Source organism: Marmota flaviventris, chromosome 3 (assembly GCF_047511675.1).
Source record: "Marmota flaviventris isolate mMarFla1 chromosome 3, mMarFla1.hap1, whole genome shotgun sequence".
Lineage (NCBI taxonomy): Eukaryota > Metazoa > Chordata > Mammalia > Rodentia > Sciuridae > Marmota > Marmota flaviventris.
The window spans coordinates 5938991-5957311 of NC_092500.1; the positions used below are offsets into that span (position 1 = coordinate 5938991).

At 56.9% G+C, this 18321-nt stretch overlaps 1 protein-coding gene across 2 annotated transcripts; it reads right to left on the minus strand.

Moving 5' to 3' along the window:
- Nucleotides 1-1427: 1427 nt before the first annotated feature.
- Nucleotides 1428-11449, minus strand: Tspo (translocator protein). Of its 2 annotated transcripts, none has more exons than XM_027954598.2 (4): nt 11337-11449; nt 4081-4285; nt 2553-2691; nt 1428-1835 (listed from the first exon to the last, which is right to left on the minus strand). In XM_027954598.2, exons 2-4 carry the CDS (start codon nt 4260-4262, stop codon nt 1647-1649), a joined length of 510 nt encoding a protein of 169 aa, XP_027810399.1. In that variant the 5' UTR covers nt 4263-4285; nt 11337-11449; the 3' UTR covers nt 1428-1646. The 2 variants fall into 2 exon arrangements, with proteins under 2 accessions (XP_027810399.1, XP_027810398.1); XM_027954597.2 differs by lacking the exon at nt 11337-11449 and adding an exon at nt 9692-9800.
- Nucleotides 11450-18321: the final 6872 nt, after the last annotated feature.

Sequence of the window (18321 nt, forward strand, 5' to 3'; positions counted from 1 at the left end):
GGGTGGTCACCGAAATCAGGTCCATGTGTCCCCTGAGAAATAGTGACCAAGCACACTTTTCTGTTTCTAGATGTCTATGCAAACAACCCCCAAGCAAGGCCACCAGCAGGGACTCCATGTCCCAGCTGAGGCACTGACATGGAGATGATGCTGGTCCCACGGAATGCTTTCTCCTGGGCTCAATGGCACCCTAGTCACCCTTTTTTAGGAATTCGTTGAGGGCCAGAATATGTCGGTGCTGAGCACGTGGAGTTGCTGGAGAGGCCTGGTAGTGGTGGCCTGTACCGCAGACCTTCGGGGCGGTACTGAGGAAGTCCCAGAGGTCCCTCTGCATGCTGTTGGTGGAGTCGGCATGGTGGCGCTCTGGCTGTGTGGGATGCCCACCTGTGGCAACTCTCCCAACAAGGGTGCCGCCCACAGTAGTACAGCAGAGGCCTGTCACCCTAGTCCGGAGTACCTGTCCACAAGTGTCTGATGGACCCGGGGTCATCAATCACTGGGGCTTCCATGCGGACAGCAGCTGGCCAGGCCCTCTGGCTGTGCAAAGGCCTGGTTTGATGCCCTGCTAGCAAGGCTCTGCCCCTTCTGAGCCTGGGCTGAAGAGCCTTTGGGTTCCTGCAGGGCACCAGCACGTTCCTTGGCCCCCTTCCTTGGCAGGCTTGGGAGGGACGCTGGAGGTCCCCTCTGTGCCAGGAGAGCCCGGCCCATCCCCTGAGAGGGAGCCCTGTCACATCTGCCAGAGGGAGGGCGGGGTTTCCCAGTGCAGTCCTGCTGATTTAACATCAAGAGCCAAAACCAAAAAGGCCCCGCTCTCAGGCCTGGCCCTGGGGAGCGGCCACAGCCAGGTCTTAGGAGGCTGCCGCCAGGCTGTAGTAGCTGGTGGCAGGAGAGGCGAGCCCTTCCCGAGGCCATGGCTGGTGCACCACACTGTCCAGTCTCAGTACTCCAGACAGCTGCCTGGACAGGTCAAGGTCACTCACTTGGAAGCCTGGGGTGCAGGGACACCTCCAAATCCAGGTGGGTCTGGGCCAGCAGAAAGCCTTGTTTGCTGGGGTTGGCCTGGTCCCCCGCCCCCATCCTGCCAACAGGGTATTTCAGGGCCACCCGGAGGGGAGAAGCTGGTGCCAAGCAGGTCAACTGGCATTCCCAGCCCTGCCAGTGTTGTCCTAGGCAAAGGCGGTTGAGGACCCAGGCAGGGCCAGCATGGGACGCTGGGCCTGGGCTCAGCATCATGGGAGCTGTGGAAGCTCACGTCCTCAGGGCACGACCCACCCACCCTCAGGGTCTGGAGGGTCCCAAGAGGGTGCTGAAGCCTGGCTGGTACAGCCTCACCTGGTTGTGCAGCCCAGAGCCACCCACAGAGACATCCTGTGTATCACAGCCCATCCCCTCCCCATAGTCAGGGGTCCCATAAAGGCCACCGTGTGGAAGGTTAAGAACTTTACTCGGCTTGTCAAGCCCTGTGCTCTGAGGGCGCAGCGGAAAGCACGGGACACTGCCCCGGAGGTGCCTGGGCTTGGACGACCACCCCCAGAGCCGCTGGTGACCCCTAGGCGGAGACCCGGACAGACCAGCAGGCCCATGTAGTGGCCACGCCAGCAGGGGCACCTGACGGGCAGCGGGGCAGTCCTCAGCAGGCTGGCGCCTCACTCCTGGAGCCGCCCGCCACCGCGGCGGCCCTGGTTGTCCCGCCACACGCAGTAGTTGAGCGTGGTTGCAAAGGCCAGCCAGGCCAGGTAGGGGTAGAGCAGGCGGGCGGCGGGCGGGCTCACCCGGTGCCAGGCCACGGTAGTGGCTGTCGCCGCCCCGCTGATGAGCAGGAGGTCCACCAGGGCCTGCAAAGACAGGGACAGGGTGGCCTGAGGCTCCACAGCCAGAGCGTGTGCCCAACAAACCCTCCAAGCTGGCCCTAGGAGTCAGCCGGTCTCAGACCCGTCCCACCCCTTGTCCAGGCCACGCCCCTCCTGCTACCCATCATTCCTGCCTGGCCCACCCTGAGGGGGTAGGTGACAGCACCCTGAGGGGACACAAAGTTCAAGGGGGGGTGGAGGCTGGGAGCCTCCAGCCTCCACTGAGGGCTGCCCTGGCCTCCAGCATTTCTGCAAGGCTCCAACAAACGCCCTGTCCCTGTGCAGCGCTGTCCCTGAGGTGGCCCCGAGTGGGCCAGACTTCCCGGGTGGATTTCACTTCTCAGCAGGAACCGTTCGGAGCAGGGCTGGGGCTGGGGGCCAGCGCGGGCGCCTGCCTGGCTCCGTCTGTCCCCAGCACTGCGGGAAGAGCCGCTGCCACTGGGAAGCTCCAGGCCTAACAGGGGCTTTCCTCCAGGACGACCCCGAGCCCCAGCTGGCACCTGACCACCCTCAACAGGGCCTGCAGGGCTCCCTTCCTCCTGGGTGGAGCATCAGCCCATGGGAGGCCCCGGGGCAGGGGTCCTCCAAGAGCTACGCCCACAGACCCCCGCCCCCCAAACTCCACCCGTCTGGAGGGGATGTCCCAAGTGCTCAGAGGGGACATCTCCAGGGACCAGGAAGGAAGGCCAAAGGTACACTTACCCAACCCATTTGTCGGGCACCAAAGAAGATGGGGGGCCATGCCCAGTTCAGGGCCAGCTGCCCAGCGTAGAGGCCCAGGGGGACCACAGCCTCATCTGTGAAGCCCCCCAGCTCTTTCCAGACCACGTAGGAGCCGTACCTAAAACAGAGGCTTCCGGTCAGGACCTCACCAACCTCTCAGATGACAGTGATCGCTGCCACTGACTTCTGTGTAACTCAGGGAAACTGCTTAACCTCTCTGGGCCTTTGTTCCTCAGAGGATTGCTGTGCGGATTCAGGTCAACACTTAGTGCAGAACCTGGCATGAGGGACTCTCAATAATTATTTGGCATTGTCACCTTCCATGCCATGAAGGAGAAGCACATGGGCTGAGTGGGTGCAGAGGAAGCTCTTAAGCTAGCCAGGGGCAGCCCAGAGGATGGGCCATTTGGGCAGGCCTTAGAGGATGAGGCTTTGCAGGTGAGGGGATGGGACATGCAAAGGCCCTGAGGCAGGTGTGAGCCTAGTCTGTGTGCCTGCAGGGTGGGGTCTGGGGCCCAGGGAGGGCAGATGGCAATCTAGTGGCAGAGGCCACAGGGGCAACAGCCACATGCCACACCTGCAGGCCCTGCCCTAGCACTTCCCCCGCACTGGCCCATTTCATCCTCAGGACATTGCGGTTTGGTGGCAGTGTCATCCGCCCACTCCACATCAGGAAACTGAGGTTCAGGTAGAGGACGGATCTCTCGCAGGCACTGGGGGACAGCGCAGCAGGCGACCGTGGGGAGCCATGGGGTTGAGGGGCTGGGCCAGGTCCATGCTGCATTTGGATCTCCAAGGTGGAGGTGGGTCAAGGGCTGGGGGAGCCCCAGGAACTGGAGCCAGGATGGGGGAGGGGAGAGCAGAGACCCAGAAAGTCCTCAGAACCCGGCCCACTGGCCTTGAGGACCCTGGTGACACCCAGATTCAGGGTCATATTCCCATCAGAATCCCTGACACTGGCCCGGCCTCTGCTACCTGCCTTGTGTACCTGGTGCCTGCAGGCCCATCCTGTGCTGGGAGGGTGCAGCTGGGATGCAAGGAACATTCCAGAAAGAGCAGGGAGCCACTGGGGCCTCCAGGGGACGCTCTTCCCCACCCACCACTTTCTTCCCTCTTCAGAGACTCTCAGGCCTGGGGGTAGCTCCTGAGGGGATCCCCACTTACGAGCCTGTGTTCTTGGGCAGTCCCTGGTCAAAAGGAGGATTCTAGAAATCAATTTGGATAGTGCCTGGCACCAGGCAGCTCAAAGGGAGCTGCCATCGTGGCTGCTGTTGGCCACCAGAGAAAAGCACCTGCCACCTGACCCAGCTGGCCTTTGTACACTGCAGCGGCCCAGACAGGGGTGGCAGGGCCTGGGCGCCGTGGGGCCAGCCGCGGGCCACCCTCCCAGGGAGCCCAGGAGAGGGAAGCTCCCTGTGCAACCCGCAGGCCTGAGGCCCCCTCCCTGCTCCCCTGCTGGGGAAGGGCCATCCTCTGAAGGGGAGATGCCCCCCAGCCGCACACCTACCCCATGGCTGAGTAGAGAGTGCCCCAGACGGGAGCCAGCGCCCAGCGGGGCGGGTGCCACGAGGGCTTCTGCAGGGTGGCGTGCCAGCGGAGGCCCTCCCCGCGCACAAAGTAGGAGCCAGCAAAGCCCCCCAGGCTGGGCAGCAGTGTGAAGCCCACGGCGGGCACCCAGGGTGGAGCCATGGCTACTGCTCTTCCAGAAAGCTCTGAAAGAGAACACAGGGCTGGGGTGAGAGCCGTCCACTCCGAGGAGCCCGGGCCAGCCGACCTCCTGCAGGGTCTCTGGCGTCCCGGCTGCGCGATCCTCCATGGATGTCAGTGCGGTTCAGAGGCGGTGGGGCCGAAGACTGAGGCCAGGCCATGCCAGCACCGAGCCACCTCCCAGCCCTTCTCCTCTATTTCTATTTTGAGGCAGGGTCTCATACTAATTTGCATAGGACCCCACTAAGTTGCCCAGACTGGCCTCAAATCGGTGATCCTCCTGCCTCAGTCTCCTAAATTGCTGAGGTTACAGGCCTGGGCCTCTGTACCCAGCTCAAGTGGACCTGTCTCCACCTGAACTTATGTTCCCACCCAGAAGCCCCCAGCTGGCCGGGGGCTCTCGGGGGCTCTCAGGGGCCCTCTCTCCCCCAGGCTTCCCCTTAGCCACTGGCCAGCTTTCAGGGTCTCCTGTCCTCTCAACCTTGATCTCGGGTCTCGGGCAGGGACCTCTCCCCTCCTCCTTGATCAAAGCCAGTTCGGGTCCCCTCCATCAGGAAGGCCTCTAGGTCTGCCTCCTCCTGGGCGGGTGCCCACCAGGGCCCCGGAAGGCAGAGCTTCCGTCCTGCCTCTCACAGCGTACCCCTCTCCCTCAGGCAGACGGCGGGGCTCCCCCACACCTCTCCTTCCCTCAGCCTCACTAGGACCTCAGCAAATCACTGACTCTCTGGGCCTCCGTTTCCCACTCTGTAGACAGGACATTGGCACTGCCCACCGTGGGCCCCGTCCAGTGGGCAGCACCAGGGAGTGGCTCTGTATACAGATGTCTCCCCACCCAAAGGGCCCACCCTCAAGCCACTGCCCCTTTCCTGTGTACAAGAGATATAAAGTAGGCTGCCCTGCGTCACACCAAAGCCTGCCCAGGGCACAGTGCTGCTCCCACCCTGATACTCAGGACTGAGGGTGGCAAAGGTTCAAGGCTGGGGAGGTCCCCTGGCCCTCTCCTGGCCTCTCAGGCCAGATACTGCCACCCTGAGGGCCACAACCCTCCCCCTTTGGCAGGGGCAGAGGGAGCTGGCTTCAGGCTCCCCATGGTGCTGGCAGGCCATGCCCCCTTGCTCAGCCCTGGGCTGAGGACCTACTGGCATCCAGCACTTTGCAGGGCTCACAGCTGGGAGCCAGCCAGGCAGCAGGGAGCAGGGGATGGGCGTCAGGGGTCTGGATGGGGTTGAGGAGCTCAGCCCTCAGAAAGGGCAGCACTGACTGTGGCCAGGAAGGAGAGGCTACAGGAAGGTCAGTGAGCCCTTCCTGCAAAGGGGCACCAGAGGGACAGGCAGCATGTGGGGAGGAGGAGGTGGCCCAAGTGGGCTGCAAGTGAGGGAGGGCAGGAGGGCGAGGGGCTGCAGGGTGGCTGGGAGGGGGAGTGCCTGACCAGGGCTCCGGAGCTCAGTGAATATGGAAGCAACCTCAGTGCCCAACAACTGGGGACTCAAAGACTGGTCAACCCTCAAGTCAAGCTCTGGAGGACCTTTTATTTCACTGACTTCACCTTATTCATTTTTCAGGGATAGGGATCAAAATCAGGGCCTCGAGCATGTCAGGCTAGAGCTCCATCACTGAGTGACATCCTGGCCCTTCTGAATGGCGAGACAACTGTTCTCAACATGACCCCAGCAAAGAAGGCAGAACATGACCCTGGCTGCAGGAGGACCCAACTGTGGCAAATAGTAACAATGACATGGACAACCACTGCTTAAATTTAACAAATGCATTAAGACAATGTCAGAGGTCATGGGCATGCTGACCGTCCTGGGAATGGCCACCTGCCAGGCCTGGCGAAGCTCGCACTGAACTAGCATCCTCCAGCCCTTGCCCAAAAGGGAGCCAGGCCACCAGGTCCCTGTCAAGGAAGCCCCAAGGCACAGAGCTGTGGAGGCTTGTGGCCAAGGCAGTTAAGAGCCTGGCTCACCACTGTATCACCTCAAGCAAGCTGGCCACCTCAGCGGCTGCTTGGCTCTGCAGTGGGTCATGACCCCTGCTCTGCCTGCTTCATAAATGCCTCAGCAAAGTGACAGTATGTGGGGACCATAATAAGCCCTGTTCGGTACATCCAGACTCCCCTGGAACTCGGCAGCCTGGGCACCCAGCGGGCCCCAGACACAGGAAGCAGGCGCGGAGGGGCGGGGCAGGGCTGCCGAGGGGCGGGGCAGGGCTGCCGAGGGGCGGGGCAGGGCTGCCGAGGGGCGGGGCAGGGCTGCCGAGGGGCGGGGCAGGGCTGCCGAGGGGCGGGGCAGGGCTGCCGAGGGGCGGGGCAGGAATGGAGCTGCCCGACCTCGGGTCTCCTCGTGGTGACCCGGTGCCTCTTCCCAGGTGCACCCAGGTTATGTCCACTCTGCCCCCCACTCAGGGCCTCCCCCTCTCACAGTCCCTTCCATAAAGGTTAAAGCCGCCACTATAAGACAGATGGACGTCAAGACCCCTTGATCCACCCTCAGAAGTAGGCACACTTCTGCCCCCAACACTAACTGCCCGCCCCAAGCCTGAGGAAAACCAGGGGATCCTGCAGAGGCACATTCTAAGCACAGGGGACCCGCACTCTGTACCCCACGAAGGGCCACAGTCACGAAGGGCAAAGTCAGACACAGAGGGCGTGTCAAGCACAGTAGGGGTCCAACTCTGCACCTGGAGGGCCATGTTCAAAGCCAGCCTCAGCAACTTAGGGGGGCTCTAAGCAATTTAGTAAGACCCTGTCCCAAAATAAAAAATAAAAAGGGGCTGGGATGTGGCTCAGCGGTTAAATACCCCTGGGTTCAATCCCTAATATCAAAAAAAGAAAAAAAAAAAAAAGAAAAGAAAGAAAAGGCGGCAGCATCCCAGTCTGGATAGGACGTCACACATCACCCAGTGCCCCCACGCTGCCCTCTGTTAACAGAGTCAGCCCCTCCTGCAGGTCAGCTCTGACCCTTGGACATCCTGCTCCACCTGCTGCCAACCCACCAGCCTCCGTGCTCCTGCCCCGAGGCCTCCCGGGCTCCTGCAGGCTAGTTTTTCTTAATTGAGGTGAAATTCACCAATTTAAGACCAACCAGAGGAAAGTGCACGATTCAGTGGCCTTTGGCATAATCCCAGAAAGTTCCCAAACATCCTCATCACTCCCTGCCCCTGCCCTGAGCCCCTGGCACCCAGCGATGGTCTGTCCTGGACACTCGATGGCCACAGGATCCTGCAGCATGTGGCCTCTGTGTCTGACTAGGGGTCTGTCCACCCTAACCAGGTGGCGGCACTTCTCCCTGCATTCTGAGGACAGAGGCTCTCCTGCCGCCCTGCCACAGCACCCAGTGGGGCCAGGCAACCCCCAAACAGGACTGGCTGTGGATGCCCCTGCCAACCCACCTTAGAGCCCACCACTCAAGACCCCGATGTACAAAATAAGCCAAGGCCAGGCAGCGGGTGGCCTTCCAAAGGCCCCAGTAAGAGGACAGGGTCTCTAATTGGGGTCCACAGATGGGGGGATGAGCCCCCGGCTCCCACCCCACTGTCTAGCTGCCCCACAAGGGCCACACTGTGTTTATGCTCGACAGGCCCCAGGGTATCAGAGGACCTGCCCTTGCCCTGCCCAAGATCAGGCGCCCCGTGGGGAGAGAGCCAGGCCCAGGACGTTTCCTGGGGCCTCTTGGGGACTGCCAGCTCCTGACTCACACCTGCCTGGGGGGACAGGCAGCGGTGGGTGGTGCCCACCAGGCTGAGTCACCCTGGGCTGGGCTGGGCTGGCCAGAAATCAGCTCTGAGATGGGGCCCAGTGGAGGGCTAGGGAGGGCAAGGTAAACCCCTGGCAGGAACCAGATCTGCTCCGGCCTCGGCTGCCTCCTAGGTCAGGGGGCATTTTCTGCCCTGCCCACTCCAGGGTTCCTGGGAGGCCCAGGGGAAGGAAGAGCAGGGCAGCAGGACCTCCCTGGAAACTCCAGACAAGTGAGGGGCCCTGGGCATCCCTGTGGGGGCTGCCCGCCCCACTTCCTGCAAGTAAAGAAGTGGCCTCCAGGTTCAAACCCAGTAAGACCACAGCAGTCAAAAAATCCCCTGGACTCTCCCTAAGACCTGGGGCCACTCACCAGGAGCACCCCAGGCAAAGCAGAGGACCCAGGACCTGGGCAGGGGCAGTTCCAGGCCTTGCTCAACTCTGGCTACCCGCAGGCCTCCCCAGCAGCCGCAGGGCGGGGTCGTCTGCCTCTGAGGCTCACAGATGCTTGGCCCCCAGGGGGGTCTCACTACTGGTCCCACTTTCCAGATGAAGAAGCTGAGCCTCGGGAAGTCACAGAATAGTCTAGGACTGTGTGACTCCAAAGCCCAATGCGGCCCTCCCTCCGCCCAAGCTCTGGGCCCCATGGCCACTCAGTGCCTATGTCATGTCCCCTCAGGCTGCTAAAGGCAGGATCTCGCTGCCATCTTCACAGGGTCAGGAGGTTCTCAGGGCCAATAGCATCACTGGCTCCGGCCACAGTGCCAATGTCCCAGCTTCTGGGAAGGCTAAGTAGGGGATGTGAACTCTCCCCAACTGAGGGTGGCACCCAGGATCTCCTGTTCTGGTGATACCTCACTTCTGGCCCAGAGACCAGACAGCTCCTGGGTCTCAATTCCTGAGCCTCTGTGTCCCCATCAGTGAAATGCCTGGGCTACCTCCTGTGCTGAGGCCTCCTTGGAGAGTGACCCAGAACAGAACGGAGTGGACCTTTTCTGTCCCATCATAATGTCCCCGTCCCCCCCAACCTGGCCATGTGCCCAGCTCCCCTGCCTTGTCTGCCCTGAAGCCATAGCTCTCCTGGGGACTCGATTTTTAGAGTCAAGGCTAATCCCCCTGATAACATTTGTGAACTTTTTCATTGTGAAAGTAACGGTTGTGACAAGCAACAGGCCTAGAAGCCCCACGGCCAGCTGGCCACGGGGAGGTCGGCGCTGGGGAAAGGGACTTTATGGAGAGTGACCCATTTTTCAAACAAAGAGTGAACCCAGGCACGGCTTGCACGACCAAAAAGTTCAGTGTAAGAAGGAAACAGAACCCCCAAATCCAAGTCATGGGAAAGCGGGGTGTGCAGAGTGTAAAGGTGGCTGGGCCCGCGGCTCACCGCCCCCAGGGGCCCCGGTCCAGCTGATCCGTTCAGTCGGGGCCGCGGGCACAGGCGCGCAGAGGCGGCGCCGGGACCAGACCCGCGGACCTCGGGCTGCCCGCTGCCCTCGCGGCCGTCAGCCTGTCCTGCTGCTCCGCCGAGAGTCCCCTCGGGCCTCCCGGAGACGCGGCGTCCCCTGCCCGGCGCCCGCCCCCTGGAGTCCCGCCTCGGTTCCCCTCGCAGCGCGCGGGCGGGACACCCACCGGGTCCGCGCGCCGGGACCCCCGCCCGCCGCCCCTCCGCCCCACTCACCCGCGGGCGGCGCGGGCTCCTCCCGGAAGGACGCTGCGCGGCGAGGCGGCGGCTGCTGGCTCCACCCCGTCCCGCCTGGCCTTGGCCTTGGCCTTGGCCTGGCCTGTCGCCCGCCTACCCGCGGCGCGCCTCCGCCAACCCCAGCCGCGGGCGGGTCCCTGCGCTGGGCGTCGCGCCAGCCTCGCTGTTCCTGTCTGTTCTATGGGGCAACAGTCACCCGTCTCAGGGGGCATAAAGGACAAAGCCAGCTTCGCCCCGGTTCGCTCAGCCCTGGCCCCCATCTCCGCAGGGGCAGCCCAGTGCCTAGAGCTGTTGCCCCTGGGCACCCCAGTCCTGGTCCCCGACGCCGCTGCCTGTTTCTCTATGCCCCATCTCCTCATTGCTGAAATGCAATGATAGGACCAGGGGCGCGCCACGCCCTCGTGCCCCAACACAGGGCAGAGGGGAGACTGCCATCCTCACAGGGCAGAGCTGCGCTCCAGTTTGCCTGGGTCACCCTCACTCGCTGTGCCTGACCTGGCGTCCACCCGGCAGTGCCTGGTACCTGCACCAGCCACTGTGGTTCATGGGGGTCCTCCTGGGGCCCAGGAGAGCTCCAGCTACATCTTCCCAGGCACAGCAGCCTGGAGCCTCCTTGGGACCAGCCGTGGGGGCAGCATCACTTTCCAGGGACCTGGCATCTTCCTCTTTGTGGCCCCTTTTCCCACTAAACACACACACACACACACACACACACACACACACAGTTTTTGACTGTTAGCATAAGCACAAGTACAACCTGGGTTTCATTCACTCCTCTTTCTTCTTAAAAAAAAAAAAAAAAAAGGAACATTTGTGTACCCCAGGAAGTATGGTGGCCCTCAGCCCAGTGCCCTGTGTTCCTACTGGAGAGGCTGCCAGCCCCGCCCTCTTCCTGTAAGGAACTGAGGGCTTGGCAGGATGACAGACACCTCCCCTCAGGCCCAGGGGAGGAGGCAGCACAGCCCTCCTTCAGCCTCACCCCCACTCTGCGGGGCTCTGTGCAGTGGGGCACCCTGAGAGGCAGGGATTGCGGTCCCCACATAGCTGCTCTACCCCAGGGTCAAGGGGCGGCGCGGAGGCCCGACCCTCATTCCACTCACAGATGAGGCCGCTGCAGGTCTTAGGAGCCAGTCACCCGTCTCAGGGGTCATAAAGGACAAAGACGCAGACGCAGGTGCTGAGGCCATTCTACTGTGCGTGCAGCCTCCCGTGACTCCGCCTCTTGCCCTCCATCCCTGCAGACCCCACCTGATCCTGGAGCAGGGACAGCCCTCGCTGCCCCCAGCTCCCCTCTTTCCCTCCAGCTGCGTGGGATGTGACCACACCCTCCTGTAGTGGAATCTAGTCAACACCTGGCACTTGAGAGTCCGCTCAGCTGGCGCCAAACTGACAACCCGCCCTCCCCACCCCTGAGCCTTTGCGCACACTGCGCCCCTGCCTGGAGCGCCCTTCGCACCCCCTGGACGTCTCCACGTGCCCAAGCCTGCGGGGGCTCCAGTGTGCACCAGGAAGCTCCTCAGAACTCTGACTCCTTCCCGCATTCTAAGGAGATGGCGACCTCCTCCCCTATAACTACAGAGCGCTGAGCTCAGGAGCCTGTCTTAGGCACTCGGCCTGTGCCCACCTTGAGAGATGTCCTCCTGGGTGTCTGGCTCTGGGTTGAGCCGTAGAGGATGTCACACACTCAAACCCAGACCCTCGCTCAGTACATGGGGAAGGAGGTATGGAAAACTCCCTCGAAATTCCCAGAGGATTGACTCTTGCTCACATGCTCAGAGAGGTGAACCCACTTGCGCACAGCGTGCACTCAGGATTCATACCCAGGAAGTCCAGCCCACTCTCAGCTACAGTGTCATTGTTTTTTTTTGGGGGGGTGGGTCTGAGTGCAAACTGAACACAGTGTTTCCTGGTATTTATGTATGTGGTTGCTTTATCACATAAGTAATCCATGTTTATTATAAAAGAATTAGAAAATACAAAAAAAGAAAAAATTAAAACCACAGCCACCCACTTCCCAGCACCTGGACGGAAGCCCTGTGAGCACCTGCGTGAGCCTCTGTGAGCACAGGTGCAGCTTCCGGCAGCAGGACTGTCCCCTGGAAATAGTTTTGCAACTTCTCTTCTTCCCCTTACAGTAAATTAGATCTCTCTCTCTCTCTCTCTCTCTCTCTCTCTCTCTCTCTCTCATTAGCAAGCATTTGTCTACATTGTTTTGTTTTTACTGTGAAATGTTCTCAACAGAAATATATATAAAATGTAACAATAGGAATGCCAGGCTGGGGTGCCAGAGCCCTGCATTGTATTTCAAGGCCCTGGGGTCAACCCTCAGCACCCCCTTCCCAAAATAAGGATGCTGGGTGTGTCCCCCACCCCTGGTTCCTACACAGACATCACCAGTGGCCTAGGAGGCTAGGGTGCCCTGACTAGTGATTCTGCCCACCCCTCAAAGGTCACCTTGGCCCTGATTTGGGGGTTGAATATGCCCTTGCCTCTCCTTACAGTTTTGTTTTATACCAAGGATTGAACTCAGGGGCACTCAACCACTGAGCCACATCCCCAGCCCTGTTTTGTATTTTATTTAGAGATAAGGTCTGAGTTGCTTAGCACCTTGCTTTTTGCTAAGGCTGGCTTTGAACCTGCGAATCTCCTGTCTCAGCCTCCCGAGCTGCTGGGATTACAGGCCTGCACCATGGCACCCGGCTCCTGATGGTTTTATTAGTGGCACCTCGGGACATTCCCCTGCTTGCTTTTGAGCAGCTGAGGAGCAGCACCCACCTGGCTGGGGAGGAGCCAGGAGGTGGTCTCCTGGGAAGGCAAGACTCAGTTAAACCTCAGGGCACAACCGGCCTCAGCCTCCAGGAGCACTGACGTGAGTCCCCAGTGGGGCTGTCAGAGGACAGGGCTGTGGGTATCCTTGTTGGGATGCCCGGGGACCTCTAGAACTGTCTAAGGACATTGAGCAGGAAACGGTCAGGGGCCTGCTCTGTTTTGTCTTCTTGCTTCTGAGTTCACTGCACGGTATTCGGATCTCAGGAGCAGGGTGTGATGAACCCAGCCTAATTCCATCTTAAGAGTCGGAGCCGGGGCTGGGGATGTGGCTCAAGCGGTAGCGCGCTCGTGCGGCCCGGGTTCGATCCTCAGCACCACATACAAGCAAAGATGTTGTGTCCGCCGAAAACTAAAAAATAAATATTAAAAAATTCTCTCTCTCTCTCTTAAAAAAAAAAAAAAAAGATTGGGAGCCTCTCGCCACAAAGTTAGTTTCTGTTTTACTATAAATTACTGCAATTTCTAAACTTGTTTGGGATTCCTGCCTATGCCTTGACTCACCCATGCCTGGCTCCCCCAACCACATAACAACCCTCTGAAACCTCAGCGGCGCCTCATAAATTCTGATGTTGGGATCTGAATTTACTCCCTACCTTGAAATATCAAGCCATGTGGATCATTAACCTCCTAACTTCGTATTATGCTTGTCAAAATCCTGTTAGCTGTAAGGTCTCAAGACACCCCCCCATTTGCAACTTTTTGTGCTATAAAACCTTGTTCCTGGAGAGCTGGGGGCTGTCTCTAGCTCAGGGTTTTCGGGAGAGACAGTCACTGGCCAGCTTTTGTGTTCATAAATACAAGCCTGCTTTATTTTTATTTAAAATCAGAGTCAGTGATCTTTTCTTTGCGTCAAGGTTCAACAGTGACGTTGCATGCTTCTGGACCAGGTAGACCGTGTGTCCTCAGCTGATCCAGGCAGCAGGGCACAGAGTGAGGAGGACAGGGCGCCATCAGGCTGTGATGAAGAGAGGCCAAGTTCAGACAGGCACCTGGGTTGGACTCACCAGAAGTTCTACCTTTTTTTTTTGGTACCAGGGATTGAACCCAGGGGCGCTTAACCACCGAGCCACATCCCCGCCATATATATATATATATATATATATATATATATATATATATAGAGAGAGAGAGAGAGAGAGAGAGAGACAGACAGACAGAGAGAGAGAGAGGGGGGGGGGGACAGGGTCTGAGTTGCTTAGGGCCTTGCTAGCTTGCTGAGGCTGGCCTTGAACTCGCGATCTTCCTGCCTCAGTGACCCCAGTCTCTGGGATTACCAAGGTGTGCCCCTTTACCTCTCATCCTGCTGCTCAATGGGCAGCACAGCAGCAGGGACCTTGATAGTGACAGCTCTGGACACATCCCTGAATCATGCTGTTCCCAGGTGCCTGACATGCCCAGAACACACGTCACCTTGGGGGTCTCCCTGCGCCAGACCTCTGGGATGTCCTTGCCCTCTCTCCTGAATGGATCCTCATTTCCTGGATTTTATATCTGCTGTGGTTTGAGCATTCCCACCAAAATTCATGAAAATTAATCCCCATTGTGAGATATGAAGAGGTGGGACCAGGGGACATGGGGGTAGAAAAGATGGTGGAATGAGATGGACATCATTACCCTAAGTACATGTATGAAGAAATGAATGATGTGACTCTACTTTGTGTGCAACCAGAGACATGAAATGTTGTGCTCTAGATGTGTACCATGAATTATAGTGCATTCTGCTGTCATATATAACAAATCAGAAAGGTGTGGTGGTGCACACCTGTAATCCCATTCTTGTGAGGCTGAGGCAGGAGGATCACAAGTTGGAGGCCAGCCTGGGAAATGTAGTGAGATCCTGTCTCAAAATAAAATGAAAACGGCTGGGGACGGAGCTCAGTGGTAGAATGCTTGTCTAGCATGCATGAGGACCCAGGTCTCCATCTCAGCTCTGGGCGGGGCAGAGGGAGACAGAGAGAGACAGGAGAGACCAGATGGGACCTTTAGGAGTTTAGTAGGTTTACTGTCTTCATGGTCTAATCCATTCATGAACATTGCAGGGTCGATGGGTCATCTCAAAGGTGGGTCTGTTACAAAGGGCAGTTTGACTCTGTCTCTTCCATGTTCCCCTCTTGCCACGTGAAGCCCTGAACCACTCTGGGACTCTGCAGAGTCCCCACCATCAAGAAGGCCCTCACCAGATATGGCCCCTTGACCTTGGGCCTTCCAGCCTGGAGACTTGCAAGCTGAATAAACCTCTCTTCTTTATAAAGAACCCAGCCCAGTCTGTGGTATCCAGTTATGGCAACAGAAAACAGATGGACAAGATCATCCTCGTTATTGGTTCCCCTTTGGGTTAAGCCCATCCCCCAGGAGTTCTTGATAAAGAGTGCGTGCAGGTGACCACTGTGAACCTCATGTTCTTCCCGTGGGGGAGATGAGCACCCAGGACTCTGAGGGTTTGCCATGTGCTAGGGCCACCTGGCTGCTGAGCCGGCTGGGGTGTTCTGTTGCTGCAGACTTTGTGTGTAACCCACTTGGTTCTTCCTGGAAGTTTAAGATTTGGGCCCCAGAGTTTGGAAAGTTCACATGGCTCCTCCCTCGTGTGGTCTGATTCGGTCCTTGGGCCAGCATTCAATAGACCCTTTCAGTTTGGAAACCCCTCTTCTTTGTTTTTTCAGAATTGGATAATTTCCTTCCCTCTGTTTTCTCACTTCTCTTTTTGAATCCTGTTGCTCAGGGTCCTGAGCTTCCTGGGCTGCTCCTCTGACTTCCTGTTCTTGCCTGTTTTTCAGGGTTTGCTTTTTGTTTTATCCTCAACTTTCTCTTCAGGCCTTTTATGGAGTTTCTTCAATTCTGCTTCCTAATTATTTTATTTTATTTGTGGTGCTGGGGATGAACTCAGGGGCACTCTATCTCTGAGCTACACGCTCAGCCCTTTTTATTTTATTTTGAGACAGGGTCTTACTAAGTGGCTGAGGCTGTCTTGGGACTTGTGATCCTCCTGCTTCAACCTCCCAAGTTGAGGGATTACAGGTGTGTGCCCCCACGCTGGGCCTGCTCTCTTATTTTCAACACACAAGATATTTTGTTGTTGTTGTTGTTCTCTGAATTCTCTTTTTTTTTTAACGTGATTTCCTGGGGCTGGGGTTATGGCTCAGTGGTAGAGCCCTTGCCTCGCATGTTCAAGGTACTGGGTTTGATCCTCAGCACCACATAAAATAAATAAATAAAATGAAGGTATTGTGTCCATCGGCCACTTAAAAAATTAAAGTAAAAATAAAATGTTGTTTCCTGTTTCTGTTTCACAGATGCAGGGTCTCCTCTTACCTACAGATATCAGTCACAGTTTTCTTAAAAGCAATCCTTCTGTCTTCATAGTTTCCAAATTCTACGGGTTGCCTTTTTTCCCAGATTATGAGGGCTTTCAGATGCTTGGGTATCTTTGGCTGGATTCAAAGGAAGGAACAAAATAATCTCTCGGATGATATTTGTTAGTTTAACTTCAATATAAGGTGAACATCATGGGCCATTTGTCCCTGCATTGCCAATATCTAGGCCTTTGCTTCGGACTGGTCAGACTCCACAGTGTCCTAAAGTTCCTGGCCTAGAGAGTCAGGGTCTGGCTCCAGGTTTCTGGGTCCTCACTCGGGGAGAGACTGGAGCAGGGTTCTCCAATCATCATTCAGGGTTGACTGTTTCAGCAGACTGGGCACTTCACTGCTGTCCCTGGCATGCCCAGTCCCCTTTGGTTCGACCTTTTCCAAGCTAGCCCAGATGTTTGCCAGAGCGGAAAGGGCTCATCCAGTGGCCAGGGAGAGGGAGGGGATCAAAGGACCTAACCATTTTTTTTCCCAAGAATATTCAAATATTCCCCTTTGCTTTACCTTCTTTGACTCTCAGATCTAGAAGCAGCTGCTGCCACCAGTTCCTAAGCGTTTGAGGACTCTATTGCAAGACGAAGGGTGGGTTTTCTGCTTTCCCCACTGCTAAGAGGGATTTAGCCATCTGAGGTCACCAAGTCAGCTAATACCGGTTTATCTGCTTTTCAGCTTTCAGAGATCTTGTTGATGGGGTCCCTTTTCCTGTTCTCCCTGTCCTTGGGGGGTTAAACAATCCTTTCATGGGATTTATGGGCTTCTGGAGGCAGTGTGTGCTCAGTGCAAGTCTCAACTTGAAGATCTCTTCCACATTTTTATGACCACAGCATTCTATATGTTTGCAATATGGCACTTAATTAACCCCCCCCCTAGTTGGACATGCAGTTCACCTCCACTTTTTCCTTGTCAAAAACAAGGCTGGCTGAACATGGTTGCACATGCCTGTAGTCCCATGGACTCAGGAGAACTGAGGCAAGAGGATCCTGAATTTGAGGCCAGCCTTGGCAACCTAGTGAAACCCTGTCCAAAAAAAAAAAAAAAAATAGTACTAAGCATGTACTCGGCTATAAAGCACCTCTGTGTTCAATCCCCAGTAACTTAAAAATAAATAAATAGGGCTGGGGTTGTGGCTTAGCAGTAGAGTGCTCACCTAGCGCGTGCAAAGCCCTGGGTTCAATCCTCAGCACCACATAAAAATAAATAAAATAAAACAAAGGTATGTGTCCAAATACAACTAAAAAAAATAAATATTTAAAAACAAACAAACAAGGCTTCCGTGGACATCCTGAGTATTAGGTCTTTGCTTATTTGATTCTTCAGACACACTCAGTGAAGTAGATTTGCTGATGTGGTTTTCTGTGGACTGAGTGATGTGTGTCCAAACATCATCTGTTGAACCCCAATCCCCCAGGGCCAGGATAGTTAGAGGTAGGGGTGGAGGCCTCGTGAAAGGGATCAATACCCTTATTTAAGAAGAGACATGGAAGTTCTCGGTTTCTGCTCTCCATAATGGAATGAAGATATGAGAAGACAGCCATCTCACCAGACATAGGATCTGCAAGGACCTTGATCTTGGACTTCCCAGCCTTCAGAATTGTGAGAAGTTTCTGTTATTTGGGCCCCTTCCCCATCCTATCCATTCTTCTGCAGCAGCTGGAGTGAACTAAACTAAGACACAATTCTACCTAGAACTTCTCACCATGAAGTGGCGCCTGCGCGCCCTAGGTTCTCTACAGGAGGATGTCAGGAAACGAGTGCAGAGCGGAGGGGAAGGGTGGAGAGGGGTAAGGTCAGAATTGGACTCTCTCTCTCTGACCTGGCCTCACAGCAGCTCTCAGAGCTGGATAACCCCAACTTCAGTCCTCCTGTCAGAACCACCTGTCACTCAACCTTCGAGCCTTTGTCTACTCATCTGTAAACTGAGGACAATAATTGCACCTAGGCATCGGCTGCTTGCTGTGAGGAATTAAATAAGGCTGAAAAATATCCAGGGCTTTGTTGAACAGCAGATTTATCGAGTGCATATTACGTGCTGGGAATCCTGTGTGGTTTGCAGGAAACATAAAAGAGAGCTGGTATCTTGCTTAGCCTTGGCAGAATCATGTGCAAGAAAAAAATGTGGAAGACTTTCAAGTGCTCTTCACATTCTAGGTAGAAGGAAATATTACATTGCGTTGCATTATTTAGTCCATAAATATGTGTTGAGGGTTCGCTGTGGTGTGGTGCTATGAACTATTCTTGGCTGTAGAGGTTTAAGGAAACACACGGGTTAGGGTCCGGTCTTCCAGCCGCACAGTCCCCAGCGGCGGCAGAAACGGTAACTGCGGAACCTTTCTCTTCCGCCCCCGGGTGCCAGGGTGAGCACGGCAGGAAATGCGCGAAGGACCACGCGGCGCTGCGCAGCTGCAGTGGGGCCTCAGT

What these genes read in the sequence shown, in the direction of transcription:
- Tspo (XM_027954598.2), bottom strand. Translation starts at nt 4,262, where the DNA reads ATGGCTCCACCCTGGGTGCCCGCCGTGGGCTTCACACTGCTGCCCAGC. An exon ending in ACTCTCTACTCAGCCATGGG is followed by an intron (nt 2,692 to 4,080) that starts GTAGGTGTGCGG and finishes CCTCTGTTTTAG; the next exon opens with GTACGGCTCCTACGTGGTCT. An exon ending in GTGCCCGACAAATGGGTTGG is followed by an intron (nt 1,836 to 2,552) that starts GTAAGTGTACCT and finishes CTGTCTTTGCAG; the next exon opens with GCCCTGGTGGACCTCCTGCT.